A 23100-nucleotide genomic window follows, 5' to 3' on the forward strand; every position below is an offset into this window, starting at 1 on the left:
TTCTGAGCACCTTCAGTGTACAAGAGAACACAGTGCAAAAAAACCTCAAGGTATAAAGCTTGAGTAATTTTAGATGTCAGAGGTTGTCTACCACGCACTTTAGATCTTGTCTTGTTCTTCCCACTGGATTAAGCAGCAGCTTCAGGGACCCAAAGATCAAACATGATTATTCCCATTGGACCTTGTTTCAGTTTTGTTTATAATATCACAGAAAGTAAATCACTAGAAAAAGATAAGGAACTATGGTGAAAAATCAATGAAAGTTTAGATAAATATATGCAGTTACATATTATTCCAGTATGACTCACTCTGTCAAGCACCAACCAGTAAAGAAAAGGATCTGCCGCTGCCTCCTTGCTCTTCACTCAACATGAATCCTTATTTTGCAGAAGAGACAAAACCTAAATATTAGAATTCTGTAGATCTTAAAATATGTTTGCTTTTGTAAACAAGGACTTGGAATTTATGTGATGGTTCTATCAGATACAAGAATAGCATATATCACAGCAATACTGATTTCCACTGCAGAAAGGTATTTTACTACACTGCCACATAGAAGTGGACATCAGACTGATCTTAGCATGAATATCTTGTCAATCAAAATATCTCCATTAGAAACTCCAGATCCCAATTCCTACTTAAAGCAGAGGAGGAAAGCTGAAAAGACCAAGCACTTGGGATTAGAGCTGTGACAGGGTGTGTCAAAAATGTTGAGAGGGAGTTCAGAAATACGGGGGGAGTGGCGGAGAGAAGTGCAGAGCATTACTGAGGCTCTTCATGATCTCCATCCATTATTTTCTAAGTAAGAGTTGGATTTAAAGTTGTCTAAGAGACCCTGCTCCAGTTAACACTGGCTGATTTTAACATCTCCACCTTTGCCATCTAAAGTTTTTACATCAAAAAATAGAAAAGAAAATCCCTATGAAAGTAAACATTAAGGAAAAGCTTGTTTTGTCTGTAAGCCTTTATGGAAAAAAAGTCAGAACATCTTCAATGGACTCTGAAGATATATGAAGGAGGGGTTACATGTACGAGGAATAGATAGTGCAGCCAAATTCAGCGCAGGCTTCTTTGTCATATACACTTTCTCTAGAGTGACCACCCATCTTCATTATGTTTTATACCACCAGATGGAGCTGCACTGTTTGTACTTCTATATAAAATTTTCATGAGAACTCAGCATTTTACTGTCTTGAATAGTTCATCCTTTTTACCAGACTTTTTCCTCCCTTACCTACTTCGTCATTTAAAAATCTGTTAAATCAAATAAACTTTTCATTTTCCACTTCCAGCTCCATAGATTATTACCTCTCAGGGTCAATCACATCTCACTGCACTAATCTAGAGCAAATGGCTTATGAATAATTAAAGAAGGAAAAGAAGATTCTCTTTGTTCTATTTTATGACAAAATTGACCTGGTTTAAGCCTGGAATTACTTGAACGAGTATTTTGCAGGGCCTGTGTTTCTAAAGAGTGAGTTTTTAGTAGCCAGGTCTAAGCAATGAGAAGCTCACGTGGCTTTTATTCACATTCCTATGGCTTCCGTTTTCCCCATGTGAGTGACATACCGGGTAATTTTACAAATACAATCTGTGTTACTATTCCATACACCCTCAAAATACTTCTTGGAGACTTTTTAGTATTGACATTTGAAGAAAAATCTCAGTCGACAGTTTCAGAATGATTCAATTTTGCCTTCCTTTAATGAACATACTTCGAATGGGCCCAGATTATCAGAGGGGAAGTGCTCTGGAACACCAACTCCTGATCTGGGAGCCCACAATTTGTCGATATTTGACAAGAGTTTAGGAATCGCCACGGGAAGTATGAGCTCAAGCTTTCCTGCTTCCACTGGATTGATTTAACCCACAGAGTAAGTGCTACATGAGGAAACTTCTGGCCTGTGTTTCAATGCTCTTAAATATGCAGGGGTTACAAACTAGCAGGAAGCAGAGTACAGATCCAAACGTGAGGCCCTGTGGTCAGAAGGCCAGAAATCTGTCAGTCCCGTACCGTCTCCTGTCAGGAAACAGGATCTGCAGATTGTCTGAACAGCGTTTCCTGGAGAGAGGGTTTAACACAAGCAGTAAAGCCTGGAACAACATCCAGCCACGCCAGAATCAAGGCCTTCGCTTTCCCCATCCAAGTGACTGATAGAGCAGGCCCATGGATTTTGATTTACCGGCAGATCAGGTTTCACAAGAACAGTGAGAAAAGCAAAAGACAGCGTACAGTAATGTTTAAGAAAAGACCGGACGGAAACAGAGCAGGAATTTTAACTCATCAGGTACACTGGACCAAAGTAGTAATATTTAAATCAGCAAATAGCACTGCCAGAAAAAAGCACATCTGACAGGATGCAAGCAGCTGCCATGCAGGATACAAGATGTCTGCTCCCGTCACTGAGCATACAGGGAATTTTCATGTGACAGGGCCGTTCAGAGCAGGGGTGGCAAGGGAATAGGCTAAGCATCCCTGTTCTAGAACAATGGAACTGAAATCTATTGTTTATTCTTTCCAAACTTTCCCCAGCTCTTCTTCCTCCCTTTCTCATACAACCCTAAAACAGAAGAAACTCAACTTTTCACATACTTTAGGAGAATTGTTACACATTTTAATGTAATATGATAGAAAGAGACCAATTCAACTCAGATCCATTGAGTAGCCTGATGTTTAAAGCAGAAGCAGACTTTGTAAAGATTATATGAAGAGAAGAAAAACAGAGCATCACTATGCAAAAATAGTCAACTGCTGTTAGAACTTGTTCATTAGTCAGTTCTTTTATTCTTTCCCCTCAAATCTGAATTCATGGTTACACTTACACTAAAACCAGTGTTAATCATTAAAACCACACAGGATCCTGATTTGTTTCAGACCAAGTTGCACAGAACTCAGCAAGGGTGACAGGTTTTATTATTCTTTCTTTACTCTGCCACTTCCCAGAAACCAGATCATTCTATTTTCAGCTCTTATAGGGCATGATTCAATCAGTAATTTTAAGTGTGTTTCACACCAGATTTAAAACATATACTCCAGGGCACTTAATGGTCAAAACTTAGAATGCCCAACTCAGATCTTCTCTTCTACTAGCAGTAGAACCTCAGATCTTTTAAAATACATTTAATTCACTAAGAAATTAAAAGACATAAGGGGCACAGAAAACATTATAATTAGAAGTCTTAACTCTAGGTTCTGAGATTGAGAAATCCGTTATCTCTTTCTTCACTTGACTTCTTCCCCCCAGCTCCATGAGAGGATTCCAATCCCATGGAAATCCATTCTATCACCGTGATATACTTTCCAAGCCAGGACCAGACAACTGTAACTCCTTTTCCCACCTCCACACCCACTTATTACCCCAATACCTCAGATCCATCGGTCTTGTCCACCTTCATCATCTAACATGCTTCATAAACATGTAAAGTTTTACTCCATCCTCCTTTGCAAAGACACCACTCCTCATCCTTTCATAAATCTAACACACACTCAGGAGCCCGCGGGTAAGAAACTGCAAGCGCTGCCACTAAGACCAAGCAGAGACAAACCGTTCTCAGTTTATGAAACCTTGCTCTAGAAATTTGCCAGCAGCTATGTGAAGCTGCTCATTTGGAACCACATCCCAGAATGATCTTTAAGACAGAATCTTTTCAAAGCCTACAGGAGGAACTACTATGTTACCATGATTGCTCTAAGTAAGATTACATAAGCCATTTTGATTTGGGTACTGATCCAAGCCCACCCTAAAATTAAAGGCATTCAAATCTCAAAGACTTGGCCCAAAGTCAAATACGCAAGAGTTCAGTGCTTCTCACATTGCATACCCATTTTTTTTCAGTTACAGCTCTCTGAATAACTAAGCATACAAAAGACAGACAGATAGTTAAGTTATATAGTTTAAAGCTTCATATTTAACAGAAGCACTGTCTGTAATAGGAGGCATTTGCAACTGTTTGCATTTCAGATAAATTGCACTACACATTAGCCTCTTGACACAAGAAGTTACTATCTTGGCAGGTACTTTATTGCCAGCAAAGGCATTATCAGCACGGGCAGGAAGCAGTAATTTAACATATGGATAGAGATTAAGAAAAGTAACACAGATCATGTCTGCATTGATTTTATTATAGACCAGACAAAATCACATATGAAACATCTGTTGGAATAAAAATATACCATGAGTGGAAAAAACAGCTATACCATTTGGAATTGGGAAGGACTAAATCTGAATTCCCAAATTTAAGCATTTCCAGCCATGAACCACTTACCAGTATTCTGCAGTCCAAAAACCCAAAGCTCACAGTTAACGGCTGCTAGTTAAGTAATGCCACCATCATATTTTCCATACTCACAGCTTTTAAAAACTTCTCCATTGAGGCTGAGAATTTCCATGTTTGGTATAAAACCAACCCATGGCACTGGAATTTCTCTTAGTTGATGTGAAATGAGGGAAAATCCACTTTTGTTTAGATCAGAACAAGAGCAGAGACTTTACCCACTAAAAATACAAAACAAACCCCTCAAGTGGACCAATACCAAGTTGTTAAACCAATTGCCTTTCAACATCTCTGTTTCAGGAATTTGCTTCCGTGGGCATAAAATCCATTTATTTTTTTTCTAGATATAATTCTGCCTTGTGGAGACTTAGTTCTTACTGAGCATTAAAATGACAACTACTTACCCTTCTCAATACCTACAGTAAGGACAGCTAACAATGACAACAGAGCTTATTTGGCCAGATCCTCAAATGGCAATAACACAAGATGTTCCACTCAATTCTTTTCCTATTAAAGGACACAAAAGTTTTAAAAGAAGTTACTAAAAACATTTTGCTCTGACTTCCTACTTCAGGTGTTACACTCATATTCCACAAAACATTTTTGTGATGTATACCACATGAATCATACCAGCTACTTTCATTTGGAGTTTGAGCTAAGAGAGCTACCAGCAGTTTTTGATTAAGCTCTCAAGTAGATCTAGCAATCAAACCAAGCATTGTCCATCTTAAATAGTTAAGAATGGAGGAAGCAAAATGCCTGCAGCCACTAAGCTCCACATACTTGCCATTCAGTGTTAGCATATATTGCACATTTATACATACGTTTTCAGGGACTGCTGGCGACACTTTCCACTAACAAAAATGGTGAGGGTTTTAGTTCACCTTGCAACTGTTTTTCACTTTACAATGAAACCCACATCCCTTCACATGAATACATACTTTCTAACACACTGCATACTCTGCCCAATTAACCACTGAAAATCCAAGCCATTTTAAAATATTGAACAATATGTTTTGGGGCAGCATACACTTCCCTCACATGCTGATTTCATAACTCAGATCCTACCAGAAGCTGTTTTGTGGGTTGAACAATAAGCTGCAAAACAGATCAGTCAAAACTCATGTCAAACTGCTTTATTACATCTTAAATAACATTACATTTTAATATAGTATCTATCTTGCATCCAGCTTTCTTGAAGTACACTGACTTTAAAATTAAATACAAAAGGTGAAGAGGGATACAGGGCGTGGAGAAAGCTCTACAGAGTAGTTTCATGAAAGAGTAAGAGGGAATTCATCTTTTATGCCAAATCCAGGCCTAACGCACAATTACAGCACATTTTTGTACAGAATGTTGCAGAAAAAACAAAATGGAGAAAAGCTACTACTGCTGCTAGGAAGGAGCATTTCTGGATACAGTGAGAAGATAGGAAAGTTTAACAGAACAATCTGCTGTCCAAACACTGCTACTTTTAACATTTTATTTGAAAAGAAAGCCAGGAAAACCTGCTCATTACAAAAATGACTCTGATCAGATGCAAAGGACTCATCCTACAAGAGGAACTGGCTGTGAGGAACTGATTTATAAAGAAGATGGTCTAGGTTCCCTCCTCCCACACCCCAGAATCTTTGACAGCGATTGTTTGAACAGGCTGTTTCTTTTTTTTTTTAAAAAAAAAAGTGACTTATCACGCTACTCCAAAACGTGCATAGCTTTGTACTTGAGTTCTTCATAGATTTATGCACAGAGTAGCAACAATAAATGAATACAGCGACGATGGTTACAGTTTTTAAACAGGTTATTTCTTCAAAGAAAAAACATCTAAGGACTTAGTCCAATATGCACTTTTTAGCATTTCTACAGCATGCGATTCTAAGAGTAAACCCACCCAATATGGCAAACAATCAAAAAAGGTTTCTTTTTTGTTTAACTTAGAAAGTTCAAGATCATTATTTTCAAAACATTGATTTGTACATCATTTCATACACAAAGAATTGACTCAATACCCAAGTGTAGGATAGGTCTCTTTTGAAAACAGAGATTCCTGGTTGTTGAGACTTATAGGATAGTGTTAGGATATATAAACTGCCCTTTCAAGTGGGCAAAACCAAAACAGATTAAAAAAATCAGTGTGGTGAAAAAGGGGGGGGGCAGGAGGGACCAAGGATTGCATTTGTTATCCATAAAAGGTGAAAGGATTCTTTAAACAAGCATTCATTACCTTTTACAGCATGTGCTTGGTTACCTTACTGCTTAACATTATCCTATATATGCCAAGTTTTGTGCAACAATTATCTGTGATACTAGAAAATAAAATAAAAAAAATTAGGGACTAAATTTACAGCGTTAACAACCCCCAGATGCTCTGGGCTAGGACTCCCTTGTTTTGCTCAATTAAATACATAAAGAAATGTATTTAAAAAGGAAACTTGAAAAAAATCCTGCTACAAACATGACTTTAAAATTTGCAAGTGTGTGAGATAAAGTCCTTAACTTCAACTTGGAAACTACAGTGAAAGCTAACTGTTTCACAATTATGCTCAAGTTTATTTTCTGGTCATGCTTTTATGATAGTGTTTCATTTTTAAATTCTCAAGACAAAAAATGGTCCCAAAAGGAATGCACAATTTCATTTTGCTTACAACACAGAAATTCTTCTTGGAAAGGTAATTGTGCTCTTCATTTCAGCAACAGGAGACGGAAAAGATCTTGCCCTTTGAAGTTGGGGAGGATGGGGGTCCAAGTTAGTATGGTTGGATTGGATATGCTATCATTTTTAATTTTCAATCGTTGGAAACTTCTTCCAGTCATGGAGTCCGCTGCTCTTCTGACACACAGAAAGATGTATTAAGAGTTGCACTTTGAAAAACTGTAATCAAGTTTCAAGCTTTGCTCTCGCTACCCACTGAACGCATTTAGCTATTATCTCACCATTTTCAAGAACACCATTTATTTACCAACCCAGATTCAAAAGACTGTACAGTCATCCTTACCAGGAAAATAAAATATGCCAGAAATAGTTCATCACTAAAATGTCATTGCATACATTAAACAAATAGCCTTCTAAAAAACCAAACTGATTTTTCTTTTTTTTCTCAGTGACTTTTCCTAATCTGAACTACAAGCTTGCAGCATCAGTAAAACAGAACTGTTTGGACCTGGAAAAAAGCATTCTGAACACCAAACAAGGACAGCCTTAATTAATTGGATACCTACCTGCTTCAGTTCCAGATCTTGAGGAAGCTGTCCCATGATCCTGTTGCCACTGCCATACCATCATCAGTCACACCTAAGCAACTGACACGGTTATCATGACCAGCAAGGACACCTATAAATAAGAACATGTAACAAACATGAAATCAAAGTAATGTAATATTTGAGTTCAAGTAACACTGAGGCACACATGTTTGGATTAGTCAACTTAAACATTCAAAAACCCTGCACAAACATAATTGGAATTTTTAAATGCTTTTGGTTTTATAAGCACAAACTTAGATATAGCTTTGCAAGGGGGTAATTCAGTGAACGCATTCCTTGTATATTCCCCACATTATGACCTTTACCTGTTTCTCACAAGTTGTGAAATCCCAGCCCCAAAAATTCTGCTGACAATGTCATAGCAATAAGACAGTATAACCATGCATTGCATAGCACTTAGTATTTCCTCTCCATAGTGATAAAGATCAGTTAGATTTTACAAAAATTTTTAATGTGTAAAATCAGAAGTTAAACTGAATTACATTATGAACACTAAAGCATTTTTAATCTAATTTTATCTTACTATGTTTACAAGCACTTACACGACTTAAACTCCTACATACAATCTATTTGTCAATATGGAGAATCTGCTACAATTCAATTATAGTACCATTTAAAAAGAACTGAGACACTAAACAGAAAAATTAAGGGAGCCAACATTTTTCTCTATCCCCTTTAATTTAACAGTTTCAAGGAGGTAAAAAGAAAACCTAATTATTGTCAAGCTCTTTCCAGTCCACAGCACTGAACTAAGATATTCTTGATAGACTTAAAATTAATCTTTCTACATCAATTATACTGCTTATAGGACTCTCCTTATTCATATTTTGGGCTCTTCCCCTCCATGTACTATTCTCCAATACAGAACATGAATTAAGTCAGTTTTAGTTCTTACACAAACTACTATGTTTAAAAAAATAATATTTTTAAATGTTAATTTAGTGTAAAAATTACTACTTCATACAACAAGGATTCTTGATGTTTGAAGAAGTAACATTTCTGATACACTTTATAAAAGCAGTAATGCTGTGTGAGTAACACCACTGATCTCCAGATCCTATTAAATCCATACAAGTGTCTAAGCCTCAGCAAAAGTATTGCGCAGTTCTGCAGCAGAAGCCAAATCGTAAGTGTTGAAGCAGACGATACAATCTTCAGCAATTCAGTGTGATAAAGAAGCCAGCTGCCAGAGCTAACAGAATTACCTAGGAGTTACCTAGAATTTACTGCGGAAATCATTAATATATCAAAATTCAGTCTACCATCAACATTAGTAAATGCTGCAATTTTGTAAAACAAAGAGAGCGCCAAGAAGTCTTACACAATTTGAACTGAATACATAACCACAAAGGTGTTTAATATAGAATCGGGCACAATAGAAGTGTCAAATCTGCTCAGCAATCTTAAGTCTCAGAACAGTTCAATAAGCAGAATACTTGATAAAGTAGTTGTTTAAATCAGTTCTAAAACTTGGCAATAAAGAATCATATTCCATGAGTACATGGACTGTAAACCCAGATCAGTATAAAGAATTGTTTCTCATTTCTACAGGTAAGCAAGATCATTGCCTCCTCCTATTCTTTTTCTTGACAAAGACCTTTCAAAGAAAAAAAAATACAGGAGAAACCACATAATTGTTTTTACAGTACTTAAATACAGCCAATTGTAAACTAACCTAGACACGATAATCAAGAGAAATTTCTCTATCGCCATACAGGCGTATACACACATTTATGGTCTCAATAATCAAAGTACAATCATCTCAAGTTGCAAATCTCAACACACAGACAAGGCTAATTCATAAAATGCATTTCAGTACTGAGATAATTGTATTTGGCACCATTAACTTGCAAATGGAACCAAATGCTATTTTACAATATGTGAACAGAGTGTCCATAGTTTCAACTTCTTAGCACTGATAAAAACTATTACGAATTTTGGAAGAAACAAAGAATAAAATCTGAGTGGTAAAACAAAGTTGCTAGAGACAGAAATAAACAAACCCAACTGCAACTATTTTGGTATAGTTCAGGATTATGTGTTTGTTTATATCTTTTCCACCTGCAGTATATCCTCCCCTCAAAGCAATGAGTCAATTTGCACCAAATAATGTACTTGCAACTAATCCCTTCAGCTGCATGTGGAAGAATATTCTGCTTGACTGGTGTGTTTTGTTTGCTTTTAAAACCCACCTAGGATAATTTTAAAAGCCTAGACCACTTAATCTGTTAACGGGGTAGGTCCTTGTTCTCATCCCCTGTTCTGATGAGAATAAGAAAACATTTGTGGCCTAACTTATACTTTTTCTCCTTTTTTCTAATAAAAGTTTTAATTTTAAAGAACTGAAGTTAAATTATCTTAATCTTTGGACCATAAATTTCACATTCATTTCGTCAAAAGATAATCTCCACTGTTTGTTGTTTCACTGGTTGTCTCTACAGCTATTGCTACAAATATCAGAAGAAAATTCTTTTATATAAATAGCAACATTAATCTTCAATTGCTTTGAATAGTTCATATGTAAACAATGCCATGAAGTCCAAAAAAAAAAATAGCCCCCCACCCCCAAAACTTCGGTTTTAATGGCAGTCTTCCTGTTCTGAAGCATCCATTGTTCCCTTCTATCCTTTAGAAGTATTCCCATTTATTTGCTAACATCATTAAGCTACTTTCATCATCAGTCATCCTAAAACAGGTTATCACAGAGTTTTAAAGTTGAGACAGGGAATGCTAACAGGTCTGTGCATATGACTCAACTCACACATTCAGTATGTCACACTGTGTTTATAATATTTAAACCTAAAAAGGTTTACCTGCTCTATCAGCTTTCAGTGTGTCCCAGACATTGCAGTTGAAGTCATCATAACCAGCTAAGAGGAGACGTCCACTCTTGGAAAATGCTACAGAGGTGATGCCACAGATGATGTTATCATGTGAATAAACCATAAGTTCCTGATCGGCCCGAAGATCAAAAAGCCTGCATGTAGCATCATCCGAGCCTGTGGCAAATGCATTGCCATTTGGGAAGAACTTTAAGGAGGGGGGGGAGGAAAAAAAGACACATGATTTCAGACTTGATTCCTGTCTCATTGAATATATAATTTTGTACAGACCAACTGGAAAAAGAAAGCAGCAAAGAAGAGTATACACCTCTCCACTACTGGGATACAGGCAGAAACAGTGAAGTAATTAAGAGCATGTGAAGAAACACTATTTTAACAGCCGCTGTTGCCATTTAACCACAATGGATCTGAAGTTGTACAAATTTCAGGTACTTTCCCCAGCTACAAAATCTATTTAAGAAAATATGCCATAATACTACATCGTACATTACATGCTTAAGAGCTGGGACCAGCGAAATATAAAAATATAAATTTAAATCCCACATCCTCTGTTCCAAGTTGATACATACACAGATGGCATTGATGTCCGACTCGTGGCCAGTGAAGGTTTGCCGACACATTCCTTCTCTAACATCCCACAGTTTGGCAGAGGCATCACAGGCACCAGAAACAAAACACCGGGCATCAGGAGCAAGAGACAAACTCATGACATCTCCAGTGTGCCCAGTAAATGTAGTTGTCTGCTGACCAGTTTCTATGTCCCAGAGTGCGCTTGAAAGAATAATTAAAAAGGCAAAATAAAGACATTTGTGTCCCATTAGAAGGTCTAGACAGAAAATCTTGTCTAAACCTGTTCATTTATATCACTGCTAAAAAGTAAAAGTCCATAAAGTATTAACAAAAAATATACTGAGAGTAGAAAAAACAAACATTCTTTGTTGAACTATTTGGCTATGTTAAGGATAACTGTGCACAGAAGATTTTAGAAGACATCTTCAATTTTAAAATATTGGGGGTTTTAAATTGAGAATCGGTGCAAAAAACTAATGACTAACATTCATGGCTGTTTATACACAAAGTTCTTGTGACTTGCCAATGACTATTGTCCAGTACTACTGCAATGTTGATTTAAAGCAGCAGTGGTAAGGCTACAGCAAAAGCTGTAGTCATTTTTAAAAACTCACTGAGGTTGTGTAACTTTGTGAATTATGTCTGTCATATTAAACCTGCACCACTTTCCCAAGACAGCAAAATCACTACTACAGTGATAATCAAAGAGTATAAAAGGATGAAGGAACACTATCACCTCCCTAATAAGAGGTCTAAACATTTAAGGAATTTTAAGGATTTTTAATTTGTTGTATTTCTCAGTAAACCAGACCCATCAGTGGCAGATTTGCACTAGGCAAATAGGAGATGACTGTACTTTGAAGCTTGGTTGAACTGATGTCAAGGACAAAGTGCTACCCAGACGACTGTAGAGTTAATACAATAACTCCTGAAGCAGCTGTATTCTCTTATAAAGAGCATAATTTCAACAAATCCTGCTGTTTGTTTTGTTTTGTTTTTTAAAAAACAACAACACTATTTAGAAAAATTCTTGTATAAAAACCAAACGTATATACTCAATAGCTACTCAGAATCAGTGGACTAATAGATGGGCATTCAAAGAGACTGACACTGTGTAGGAGAGGTATTTATTAGACAATCTTTGCTATAAGAACTGCTGCTTGGGAGAGCTGTAATGCTTTTAAGAATTCGATATAATAGAAAAATCTATGAAAAAAGATTGAGGTCTTTTTTTGTTCAGAAGCTAGCATTTATTAAGACATACACCTACATTCTCCTCAAAAAACCCATCTGCTGTCACTGTAGAGTATTTTCTAGGAGCTCTTCTGAATAGCAACATAAACTACATTCTGTATTACAAAAATCCAAATATGACTATAAGTAATAAATACTGAATACTAAACAACTTTTCTCAAAGTCATTAGTTTAATACACTTATTTCTGAAAGCCAAACAGTTACAGTAAAAAAAATTCCCGTACTAACTTAATAGAGAGAATTAGGTCACGCTTTTCAGAACATGGGCATAACCAAACAGCCAAAGCTAACAAACTTGAAAGATCAAGTTTTCCATTACTAGTGAAACCATGACATATCAACAATAATCAATCACATTTAGTCTTCTGGGTGACTATTAGGTTTACAAAGAATAAAGTTTCCTTCAATAATAGAGTATAGCTGTGAAAAGTCATTACTAACAATCACGCCAGAATTTTACTGCTTACCAAGTGGTGTCACCAGAGCTGGTAACGATTTGATTATCATCCAAGAAACGACAGCATGACAAGTATCCTGAAAACAAAATTAAAAGTTGATGAATAAGACCAGAGATTACTCTTCACATTGCATACTGGCTTGCTTATATGTTGCTTCCTCCTCTCCTGAGGATAAAGCAAGAACTACTACACAAGCCTAAAACACAACACAGACAACTTTTTATATAGGAACCTCCAACGTTTTGGACGAAATGTATTTTGGCTCTTTATAGACCATGCCCAATTCAACAACTGCACTAGCACAATAATACACTGGTATCACAGCAAGTCGACCTAAACAAAGATGTCCGTAACACAGAAGAAAATAAACTTAAGCAGCTTAACCAAACAGGGTAGACAGTGTTTTGGAAATACCTTACCAATTTTTCTTTTGGTAGAGAGTGGGGAAAGGAGGAGGAGGAAGTGAAAGAGGGAGTAATGAGGCAAAAGTGTGGAATCCATTCGCCAAGCTGGAGAGAAGTATGGAGAGAACCCTGCACTGTGCACACTAAACTTCCTTAGAAAGCGGATCTGTATGTCACTGCATCCAGGAGCAACAAATGCTTATGACCTCGACTGTATCATACAGCTATTGAGAAAAAATAAAATACATTCTTGGTCAGTACAAAGAACAGAGCATATGATTGGATGTTTCCCAACAGTGGCATCAAAGAATCTCATCTGAATACTCTGAAGCATCTTTGTACTGAATTACCACATGCCAAACTATCAACCTAACAACTCTGATTACAAAATTAGCCTGTCCTGCCAGCCACCTCTATTTCACAAACAACTTCTGAAAATCCAAACTACAGCAAAATATGAAAACCTGTAAACATCAGCTTCCAGCTATAGGCTTTGTTCAATTCTGCAACAGAAAAGCAGCTCATTAAAACTGTTCCTTCGAGAAGATTCCACGCAAACTAGTCAGGTCTCAAATGTATTCCTTTTATGTCACTTGCATTACAGCAAAATTCTGCCTCTTGTGTAATGTAAAAATCCATGTTTTCTCAGCTATACAGTTTATAACCATAAAGACCATTAAGCAGCTAGAATATCATAGAAATTATGCTCTTTTTATTGCTAAAATATTTTTCAGTATTTTGATACATACACACATGGCCACATACTGAAAGCCAAAGCTCCCTGTATCCAAACATCATTCCAATTTTTCCTGTGTCCTGAAGGGTGGGAGGGAGGCAGCGGAAGAAGAGAAGAGTACCTTCTTAGAAATCACTTTTCTGGTCGCATCACAACCACTATCTGAAGGTCAAATCAACACTGCATTCTCACACCCTTAACTACACCCAGAGGGTACACAATTCCTCTAAATTACATAAATCATGCTTTGTAAGAAAAACAGCTGAAAGAATGAAATAGCATTAAGCGTACTTTAATTCACATTTAACTTTTTCTGTATAAAAATTCATTAATGTATAACTATTTATTTCTGAGAAATGTTATTCTTCTTCAATGAACAGTCTTTATACCATTTTCTTTACTCTGTATAGTTTGAGGCTTGATCAGGCAGAAAACCAGCAAGACACAGAGCCCACCTGACATTTTCTCTAAAGAACTGTTAGAGGTTTTCTCTGGAGCCAAGCTGACAGCCTCCAGAGCAATCTACCTTTGTTTTGCTGTGCTTTGGATTACACTCTCTGTGGAAACAAAGAGACCATAAAGATGACGTGCAGCTTCAGAGCTGCAGCTTTAGGAGAAATGCCTAATTACATTCCACTCCCTTTCTCAGATTGTTGGAGGTATTACTGATTCTGGAAGAATGTGGAAGACTACTGATGTGTATGACAGGCTCAGTACTACACCAGTGCTTTACAAGATACCAGAGTGCCTACTAAATAGCCAGTGTTTTAATTTTCAATGGAGTTCAAGAAACCACCCACCCAGCTTTTCTCTGAAAAATTTCCAATCCCATTCACAAAAAAGAAATAAAAATACTATCTGTCCATTATCAACCAACAGACAAAAGCAGTTCACATTTTCTAGGTTACCACTGCTTGCAAGGTGCTCATCTCCATTAACTGTACATTCTTTAGGAAGTGAGAATATCTTCAGCCACTGAATTTGCTTTTAAAGAAACTTTGTGACACAGTCTCTTGGTTTGTTCCGAAAGAAAAATTTTCAACTCATCCCCCACACTTAAAACACTAGCTTTCAAGCACCATGAGGGACTTACTTGCTTCAAAAACTCCAACACCTGTGTTGCTACAATCCTTCTTACATACCAAGACAAATTTTGCTTCATCTGTCTCTAGGAGAACTTTGCAGTTACAGTTTACATCCTAAATCACCAGGCAAAGCCTACATCTACCTGTCTCTTCTCAATCACAAGACAGTCCACCTTAGAAACAGAAACTGAAGGCAAAAATTAAGCTACTGTATTTTGGGGATAAGAGAGAGAAGGAGAAACAGAAGAGGAAGCAATGAGAACTCAAGCCTCTGCAACTAAAGAATAGCTCCATCAGAAGGGCAGCTGTCTTGCTTATGAAAAGTTAAAACACATTCTCATTACACTTCTTACATTCAAAAACTATCATCCTTAAAAACAGTTTTTACAAAGGAAGAAAAAGCCATTTAAAAACAGGTAGTATGCAGCTAAGGTCCCCCCCCACCCCCGAGAAATAGAGGTGCACGGTGAAGTATATCTTTTTAATTAGGAAATTGTATTTGAAAGATTTTTTTAAAAGATCTTCACTTTGTGCTTAGGTAACTTAGATCATTCTGAAGAGGTACTCACCTGTGTGACCAGCTAGTTCACGGCTGACACGTACATTCCCTTCACGAGTTTTCAAGTTATAAATGGAACAGATGTTATCAAGACCACCACAAGCCACATAATTTCCAGAAGGAGCATATGCACAAGTCATGACCCAAGATGAACGCAGGGGAATAGCATGCACCTGAAACAGATACATTAATGTATTTCATCTGCAAAAGAACTGATTCAATAATTTACCATCAGGAAGTTTTTAACCTGTCTCTCAAGCCATACATCATCTTTTTGTCAAAAGGACAAAAAGAAAACAGTGGGGAAAAAGTCTTCAGATGTTTGAGTATCAAACTATTTTGAGGGTAACTTGCATATATAGCTCGTCAGACCAAGTAATGATGTAATTAAAACCTCAGATTTGCTGATTAAGCTGGATTCAGGAAAGGTAATTTTGGTAAAAACTAAATTATTTCATTTCAGTGCTCTGATTACTATTGGTTTATTATAGGATCTGGAAAATATTTACTTCCAAGTACAGTCAACAAAACTGCCAATTCCAGGCTTAGATGCTATGCTACGAATGAACAAGTAAGGAAATAGCTACTTGTGCTACCATTTAAATCCTTCTTTGGAAACCCATTGCAAGCAATCAAGCTTCATATTTAAATAACTACCCCATGTACCCTTGTCATTCTGTGCTCAAAGAACTTTATTTAAAAAATTCTTGCAGCTAAACCTGTTCTGTCTTGTTAACTCGTTGCATTTATCCTTCAAATTTGTTCATAACATCTTCAAGAAAGGGATCATATCCTTACACATATTGTGAGATGTCGTGCAGTATTAACAATCTTCCTGCATTTCTTAAGTAAACAGTAAAGATTACTGTCTGTTCCTCTGCTGCTACAGTAATCAGTGATCCTGCAGCAATCAGCAGTTAAAAAACAATACCCTGCACTAAAACCACAATCAGCTCATTTTGACAAGTCTTCTACCAAGGAACTAACTGGAATATTCACCTTGAGCCATTTTATTTTATCATTAGGAAAAGATCATATTTATGACAACTCTGTTACTTCCAATGTGTGCTGAAAACACCAAAAGAACATCTGCAGACTATCATTCAAGTATTTTTGCATTAACTGCTTCTGGGTGCTACCTAGTCAACTTCAATATTGTTTCAGCACCGAGCTGTTTGCTACCTATAATTCCAGAGAGTTTGGGGGTTTTGTATGTTTGGGGTTTGGTTTGGTGTTTTCTTTTTTCCCCTCACTTCTTTTGGGGGCGCAGTGGTGGTGGGTTTTTTTATTTGTTTTATTTTTAACTCAATTGTTATTTCACTGAATCAATACTGCAAGAGGTATGGGGGGGAAGATGCTTTTGCAGCTGAAGAGTTCTATTTCTGATTCTAGTAAAAATTTCACCGGTCTAGTAGCAACCTCTGATTCCATTCCCCCCAGGTAAGAAAGCTGCTCTCTGCATCTTGATGATGCCATGGGTTAATTAGCATTCATATAAGAATTGAAGATACTAATATGGAAATCATGGTATACAGTGATTATTTTACCATCTCTTTCAGTTGTTACAGTAATTTAGATCACATTTACCTGCAGGCTGGAGTCAAAGGAGGAGTATGAAGACAAAAAAGGGAGGGTTTATTTTTATTTTGCAAACAGTATTACTCCTCTTCAGTGAAGTTATGGATTCGTTAGTTTCACAACTGAGTTGTTTGGTTCACAACTGAGTTCTTTGTTTCTGCTTCTCTCTCCCCTGTAGCATGCCATCTGCTCAAGTGCATTGGCAAAATTGTTTTTAAGGTTATGATGAGCTAAGCCAGGAAAATTTATTTGAAATAAAGTCAGTTCCATGCTCCTGCGCACAACAGACTTAAGCAACTCTGTCAATGTAACCCAAAGAGGCAACATGTGAATTGTTGCTAGCCCTGATAACACTAACCATAACCAGTAAATACCAAATCACCATCATATGAAAGTAAAAGTAATCCTGAACTACATCATGTGATTGCAGCCAGAAAGTGATGACCCATTACGTATGTCAGGTCTTTCAATACTTAACTGAAGACAACAAATTACTACAGCTATGCTTAAGTCTCTGACCTTTCTGGTGCAACATGCTGATTACTGCTTGCTCTCTGTTGATCAATTTCTCTGTGGTTTCAAAACAAATCAAAACATTCTCTAGAATTAAGTCTTTCATTGTTTTCCATTTGTGGTGCACACTGCCATATACAATGCACTTAAGACACTGCTATGTTCTTTAAATGCAAACTTTATTGGTTGTGAGAATTCAAAATTTGGTCTTAGGACTATGAAAGTAATGCAGCCAAAATCACAACAGGTAACATTTCCTTCCCTTGTATTTGCAATTGAATTACATAGCAACGTATCAGTCTTACCTTGTTTGTAGTATAGCTGTCCCAAATTATAAGTTTGCCATCCTGGGAGGCACTAACTAGAAGCCTAGAGAGGAAACAGTACGTAAACACAGTCATTGCAGGAAGACAAGAAGGAACATCTTTGTGATGGCGTTGGTCTCCACTATCAAGGCCAAGGTACTTGAAACCATTTAAGTACAGTGCGGCATTACCCAGTTCAGTTATTAGCATTATAAAAATAATTCTGCAAGTACTCAATTTCAATGCTAAGTGTTATGGAAATGTGTGATGAACACCTACATGTTAACACATTCTGACTTCAGAAAAAACTGTAGCCACGTAACTAACATCTCAATCTTGAAAACTGAGGGAGAAAACTTGCATGGGATCCGTACTTCTGTGTTCTACACACAGGCTTCAGATTCCTTGAGTTTGGGAATCTACGCTATCAACATATTTTCTTTTTTCCTATTTTTAAAACAGGAATTTTAAGTTCTAAGACATCCAAAAACACTGAATGAATGTCAGCACTGAAATACAATGGAAATTAAAATGAAACGGAGCAAAGATATCACTAATGGAAGGGGCAGCATTAGGAAAATCTTTACTCTAAATCAACACCACCTCAATCCCTCACCCAGCAATCATGTTTGAAACATGATGCACCTAATTCATTGTTCAGAGCTCTCTTACCTGCTTTTAAAGTGTTTAAAGATAGAGCAGGTAGGTATACTGACACGAAAAATTTTTAAAGTCATTTTGGACTAAATACTCCAATATGGTATTCAAATTTGTTTTGTGCATCTTTTTCTGACCATTTCCAAGCTGAACAATACAGGGCAGTCATCGAAGTACTCCAGTCTCTTTGCATTAATTTTTTTTGCTCTAGGTTATATTTTAGAGCTGTCTTGAAACACTTTTGCCAAACAGAAAATTGAATCCCCATCTTTTAAATAAGCTGTATGCCAAAGAGATGCCTGAAGCAATGAATTCTACATATCTGTGAGAAATTAGCTTCTTTCACAGGCATAGAAAACTGAGATGCCAAACACTAAAGTTTAACTCAAAGTAACAATTGTGTTCGTTCTGACTTTTCAGTACTAAGCAATTCAGAAACTAAAAGTATAACACACAATGAATTATTTTTCATCTTCATGACGCATACAGTCTCCTTTGTTAAGCACTTGGCTATTTTGCTTTAGTGTATTTACTGTGTGCATACACACAAGAGTTCATGCAGTTCTTTCATGAGGCACAGCTTGTTTACACAAATTTGGTAAGAAGGTAACTTTAACGACATCAAGATTCCTTTGAAAAATCTCTACTGAGTAGAAAGAGGCTAGCTGTAACTTACAAACTCCTTAGTTGTAACTTAAAAATTGCTAAGAGGAATTTTTTTTTAATCTGTTGCTGCAAGGAAGCAGCAACATATTCTTTTAACTGAAGTTTGAAAATTTGCTGCCATTAGTGTGCCTTAAAATTCTTGTAAAGAAAAGAGAATGAAAGTAGCTGATATTAGTATCATTTAGTTTCTCTCTAACTGAACATCAGTAGTTAACAGGAAGCATTTAAGGAAAAAAAGACAACTGATAATGAAATCTACTCTATCTCCACAGTTCCTCAGAATTCATGTGGTACCACAACTATATTTTTCAGGCAAGTAGATGAAGACTGGTATTTTGGCACCAAATTTAGATTTGGATGACAAAAACATGGACATTAGGGGGAAAAAAGTTATAGTAAGTGTTTCTGAATTCTCTTGGTTGTCTCAGTTCTCTTGGAATTAGTGTTTCCTAGTGGTAGGAACAGGAAAAATAAAGGGAGTTCTGTGCACTCAACTTTCCAAAGAACAGCGAAGCCACGTGATCCAATTTTGTATCACTAGCACCCACCTGGAATCGGTCCCCCAGTGCATTGCATAAATTTTAGCCAGGTGTCCCCGGAGTGTTCTTCTAGTGCGCATTTGAATTCTCCCCACTGGGTCAATATTGGCTGTGATCTGAAATAGGAATGTTGTCATACACTGAATTTTTCATTTCATAGTTCCAAAAGTAACACATCATACACAGTTACATTTAAATGAGCATTCCAATGCAGACTGAAGTCCCACAGTTTGAATATTGACTTGAGTTTTAAAAAATTGCCTAATCAAAATTTACATCATTTTATGTAGTACATTTTTATCAAATTAGGAAAGCAACCCCTCTATCACATTTATAAAGACTCCCAGAAATTACTTTGTTTAGGTCAAATCTTATATTTCTAGGATTTCAGACCTTTGATCTGGGTTTTCTACTCCTGTATAGACAAATGTGGTAGTCTAACATTTTTTTTCTAGAAGGGGGGGGTGTGTGTGTGGGGAGGTATATCAGGCTTTAAACATGTCTCCACTTTTAAAGGATGAATTAGTAACTCTCTTTCAGATCCAAATTCCATTCTAAGTATAGGATTATTAAATTCATAGTATTCCTGATCTATTTAACTTCTTGAAGATAAAAGTAGTCTCTGGAATAAGTGAACAGCAAAGTGAGGAAGTGATCAGTTTAGCTGTCCTTAAACTGTTAAATTTAATATAAGTCAGTCCTCCAGTCTGGAGAGAAGTACCAGTTTAAGAAAGAAAGAAACAAAAAAACAGCACAACACACTTCCAGCACTGTAAGTAGTACACATCACAACAAATCCAAGAGTTTGTAAGTTGATTTTATGGATAACGTCTGCATAATTCTCATGTCTCCATGTTAAAAAATTCTTTAGCAAGTGCATTTGAGCAAAGATCTCTGCTTCTATTCAAAGGCTATCAACACAGCTTTGGACTCAGATGAACAGATAAGAATGTTTCCCTGACATACTCCTTTCATGGTGGACATCTCATACTAACTAATACTGAAGGGGTTTTGATTTTTTTTCTTTTTTCTTTTTCTGTACTTTCACCCTGGAAAATACTCACTATTGTGCCTCACATAAAATGAGATCACAAGATATGTACACTCAAATAAATATTGGTATTACCCTTTTTACTTGCTATTTTTAGTGACATTTTAAATTAATAAACTGCCATCAATCACTTCTGTACCAACTATCTTAAATCAGACACACAGGATTAATAGTCAACATTCAAGCAAATGGACTGAAGTAGGTGACAAGAGTAAACTGATTCATGATACATCTAGGAAAAAAAAAAGGCTTGCCACCTCTTCCAATGCCATAATAATCTGTTTCAGTCTCAATTCCTACCAGATTTCTAGAAAAAAACACCGTATCTCCATGAGATGTACTACAGAGTAAAGATTTCCCTTTCCCCAAGTTAATGTTGACAGAAGCCAAGCCAATGGGATCAAAATGTGACAGTACAGCAAGATGCAAAGGTATTAGCTCGGTTCAGAAGTAGTTCAGACATAAGTGCAGTGTAGCGTGGAAATTAGTAAGTAGGTTATCCTCAGCAGGTCTTATGGTTCAGATTATCATGGTAACGCAACTGTACTACTACCATATCCGTAGCAGAACACTGGGACTCCCCTGCATTACTTTCCACTGAGCAGTAGAGATGTTCCCTGAGTCACTTCCTAAAGAAACTACTGCTCAAGGCTACCGCTCTCAGAAACTGGACAAACATAATCAATGTACTTATTTCTGGAAGAAACCACCTAAAGGCAAAACAAAAAAAATTTATAAAGGAGGCAAAAAAAGATTCACTTGCACTTACCTTCTTACACCATATTTTCTTTTTGTAAAGGACACAAATTTTCATAATTCATGTTAAATTCTTAAATGCTTACCTGAGCCAGGGTGGCATCCGCACATGCTTTCCTAGCATCCTGCAACAGAAAAAAGTTAGAGAAATTGGAAGAAGTTCTGAGTATTTCTTTATACTCTCTCTCTGTTTTGTCAAGCTGATGAAGCACCCTCAAAACAAGGTTCAGAAAGTATTTCTGCTTGTCATCCAGAGAGGACCCATCCTAACTGCAGCATGAACATAATATGCTGTCGGCTGTCAAAACACCTTGAGCATATTGAGCATTTAACTTTGAAATTTTTTTCTTCTTTTGAGGAAAAGGTAACATTATTTTCACCATGAAGACAGTCAAGCAACGGAACTGCTTGTCCAGACAAGCTGTGCAGTCTCCATCCTTGAAGGTTTTCAAGACCTAACTCGACAAAGCCTTGAATAACCTTATAGCTGACCTTATTCCAAGCAGGAGGTTGCTTAACATTGGCTATGGTCTGGCTCAGAAAAACTTCAGTAAACATTAATTTTGATCTAATCCATTTTGTGCATTATTTGTGTAACTATTATTTTCTAAGCAATATTAAAGACCAAAAAGTAATTTCCTAAAGCAGTTACATGCGCTTGCTCTTTCTAAATATCCACGACATTAACTTTGACATTGTGGAAACATTTAACTTAATGCATCATTTCTGTCCATCTCTGTTCTCCCCAAGATGCACAAATGACTGTGCATCTGTACTGTGGCTTCAGGATCCACTGATACAATACATACTCTGATTTGGTTTTTCAGTTGCTCAGCCTCCTGGCGTAACTGGTCAAGCTCACTCATTTTCCTGTGCTAAAGGTGTGCTTCACTGCCACCTCTGAAACAACCAGAAATCTGAAAGACAGGTGATAATAATGAGAATTAACAGAAGTCATAGCTTGAAATTACTAGACTAGACAATCATCTCAAACAGCACTTGAAAAAAAGGCAGACCGATTTATAAGTACTGAAATACAGACAAAAATATTTCTCTGAAGTATCTTCAGAAAAAGGTGTTACCACACACGAATGTGCTTAGCTGTTTTCCAGCCACAGTAAACAAATTATAATTTGGACTTATTCCTTTCCTCCGGGCCTCTCTTTTGCACTTTTTTCCCATTAGCATTTTTCTGATTCGTTTTTGTATAAACTCAGATTTCCTAAGAGTGAACCAACAGATAACACTAATATTAGACATGAAAGTCAGAACTTCTCTGTAGGTCTTAAGAATAAAGTAAGAAATCCTCCTATCAAAGAATAAGCACCTTAAGTATTTACAGACTGACACAAGCACTTGCAAAATGCTGTAAAAAGACCTATTATGAATGCTATCTGTAACAGGAGTTATGAGAAATGTTGTTCTGGTATCTGAATAAAAGGAGATCACTCACAAATGTTGTTCAGGTTTTTACTTGTTAATTGCCAAAATGTCTCCCTGAGATTTCCAGAACGGATTCTAACATTAACATGTCGTCAGAATAAAACTAGTATTTTTTTAATATTAGGTTGAGGGGAGGAGTTTGAGAA

General features: G+C 36.7%; 1 protein-coding gene across 2 annotated transcripts in view; it reads right to left on the bottom strand.

Moving 5' to 3' along the window:
• Positions 1 to 7060: 7060 nt before the first annotated feature.
• The window catches only part of GNB1 (G protein subunit beta 1), a 43836-nt gene continuing 27796 nt past the window's right edge, over positions 7061 to 23100 (bottom strand). The window contains exons 4-13 of one of the 2 annotated variants that reach the window (XM_059830099.1): positions 22321 to 22428; positions 21598 to 21636; positions 19714 to 19820; positions 17843 to 17906; positions 15457 to 15619; positions 12672 to 12738; positions 10949 to 11150; positions 10350 to 10566; positions 7495 to 7606; positions 7061 to 7102 (exon numbers count right to left, since the gene is read on the bottom strand). In XM_059830099.1, coding sequence (XP_059686082.1) covers positions 7500 to 7606; positions 10350 to 10566; positions 10949 to 11150; positions 12672 to 12738; positions 15457 to 15619; positions 17843 to 17906; positions 19714 to 19820; positions 21598 to 21636; positions 22321 to 22377 — 1023 coding nt within the window. In that variant the 5' untranslated portion in view covers positions 22378 to 22428 and the 3' untranslated portion in view covers positions 7061 to 7102; positions 7495 to 7499. Of the gene's footprint in view, positions 7106 to 7494; positions 7607 to 10349; positions 10567 to 10948; positions 11151 to 12671; positions 12739 to 15456; positions 15620 to 17842; positions 17907 to 19713; positions 19821 to 21597; positions 21637 to 22320; positions 22429 to 23100 lie in introns of both variants that reach the window. The other variant, XM_059830098.1, reaches the window with a different exon arrangement.

The sequence above is a fragment of the Gavia stellata genome, chromosome 27, assembly GCF_030936135.1.
Source record: "Gavia stellata isolate bGavSte3 chromosome 27, bGavSte3.hap2, whole genome shotgun sequence".
In the NCBI taxonomy this organism is placed as follows: Eukaryota; Metazoa; Chordata; class Aves; order Gaviiformes; family Gaviidae; genus Gavia; species Gavia stellata.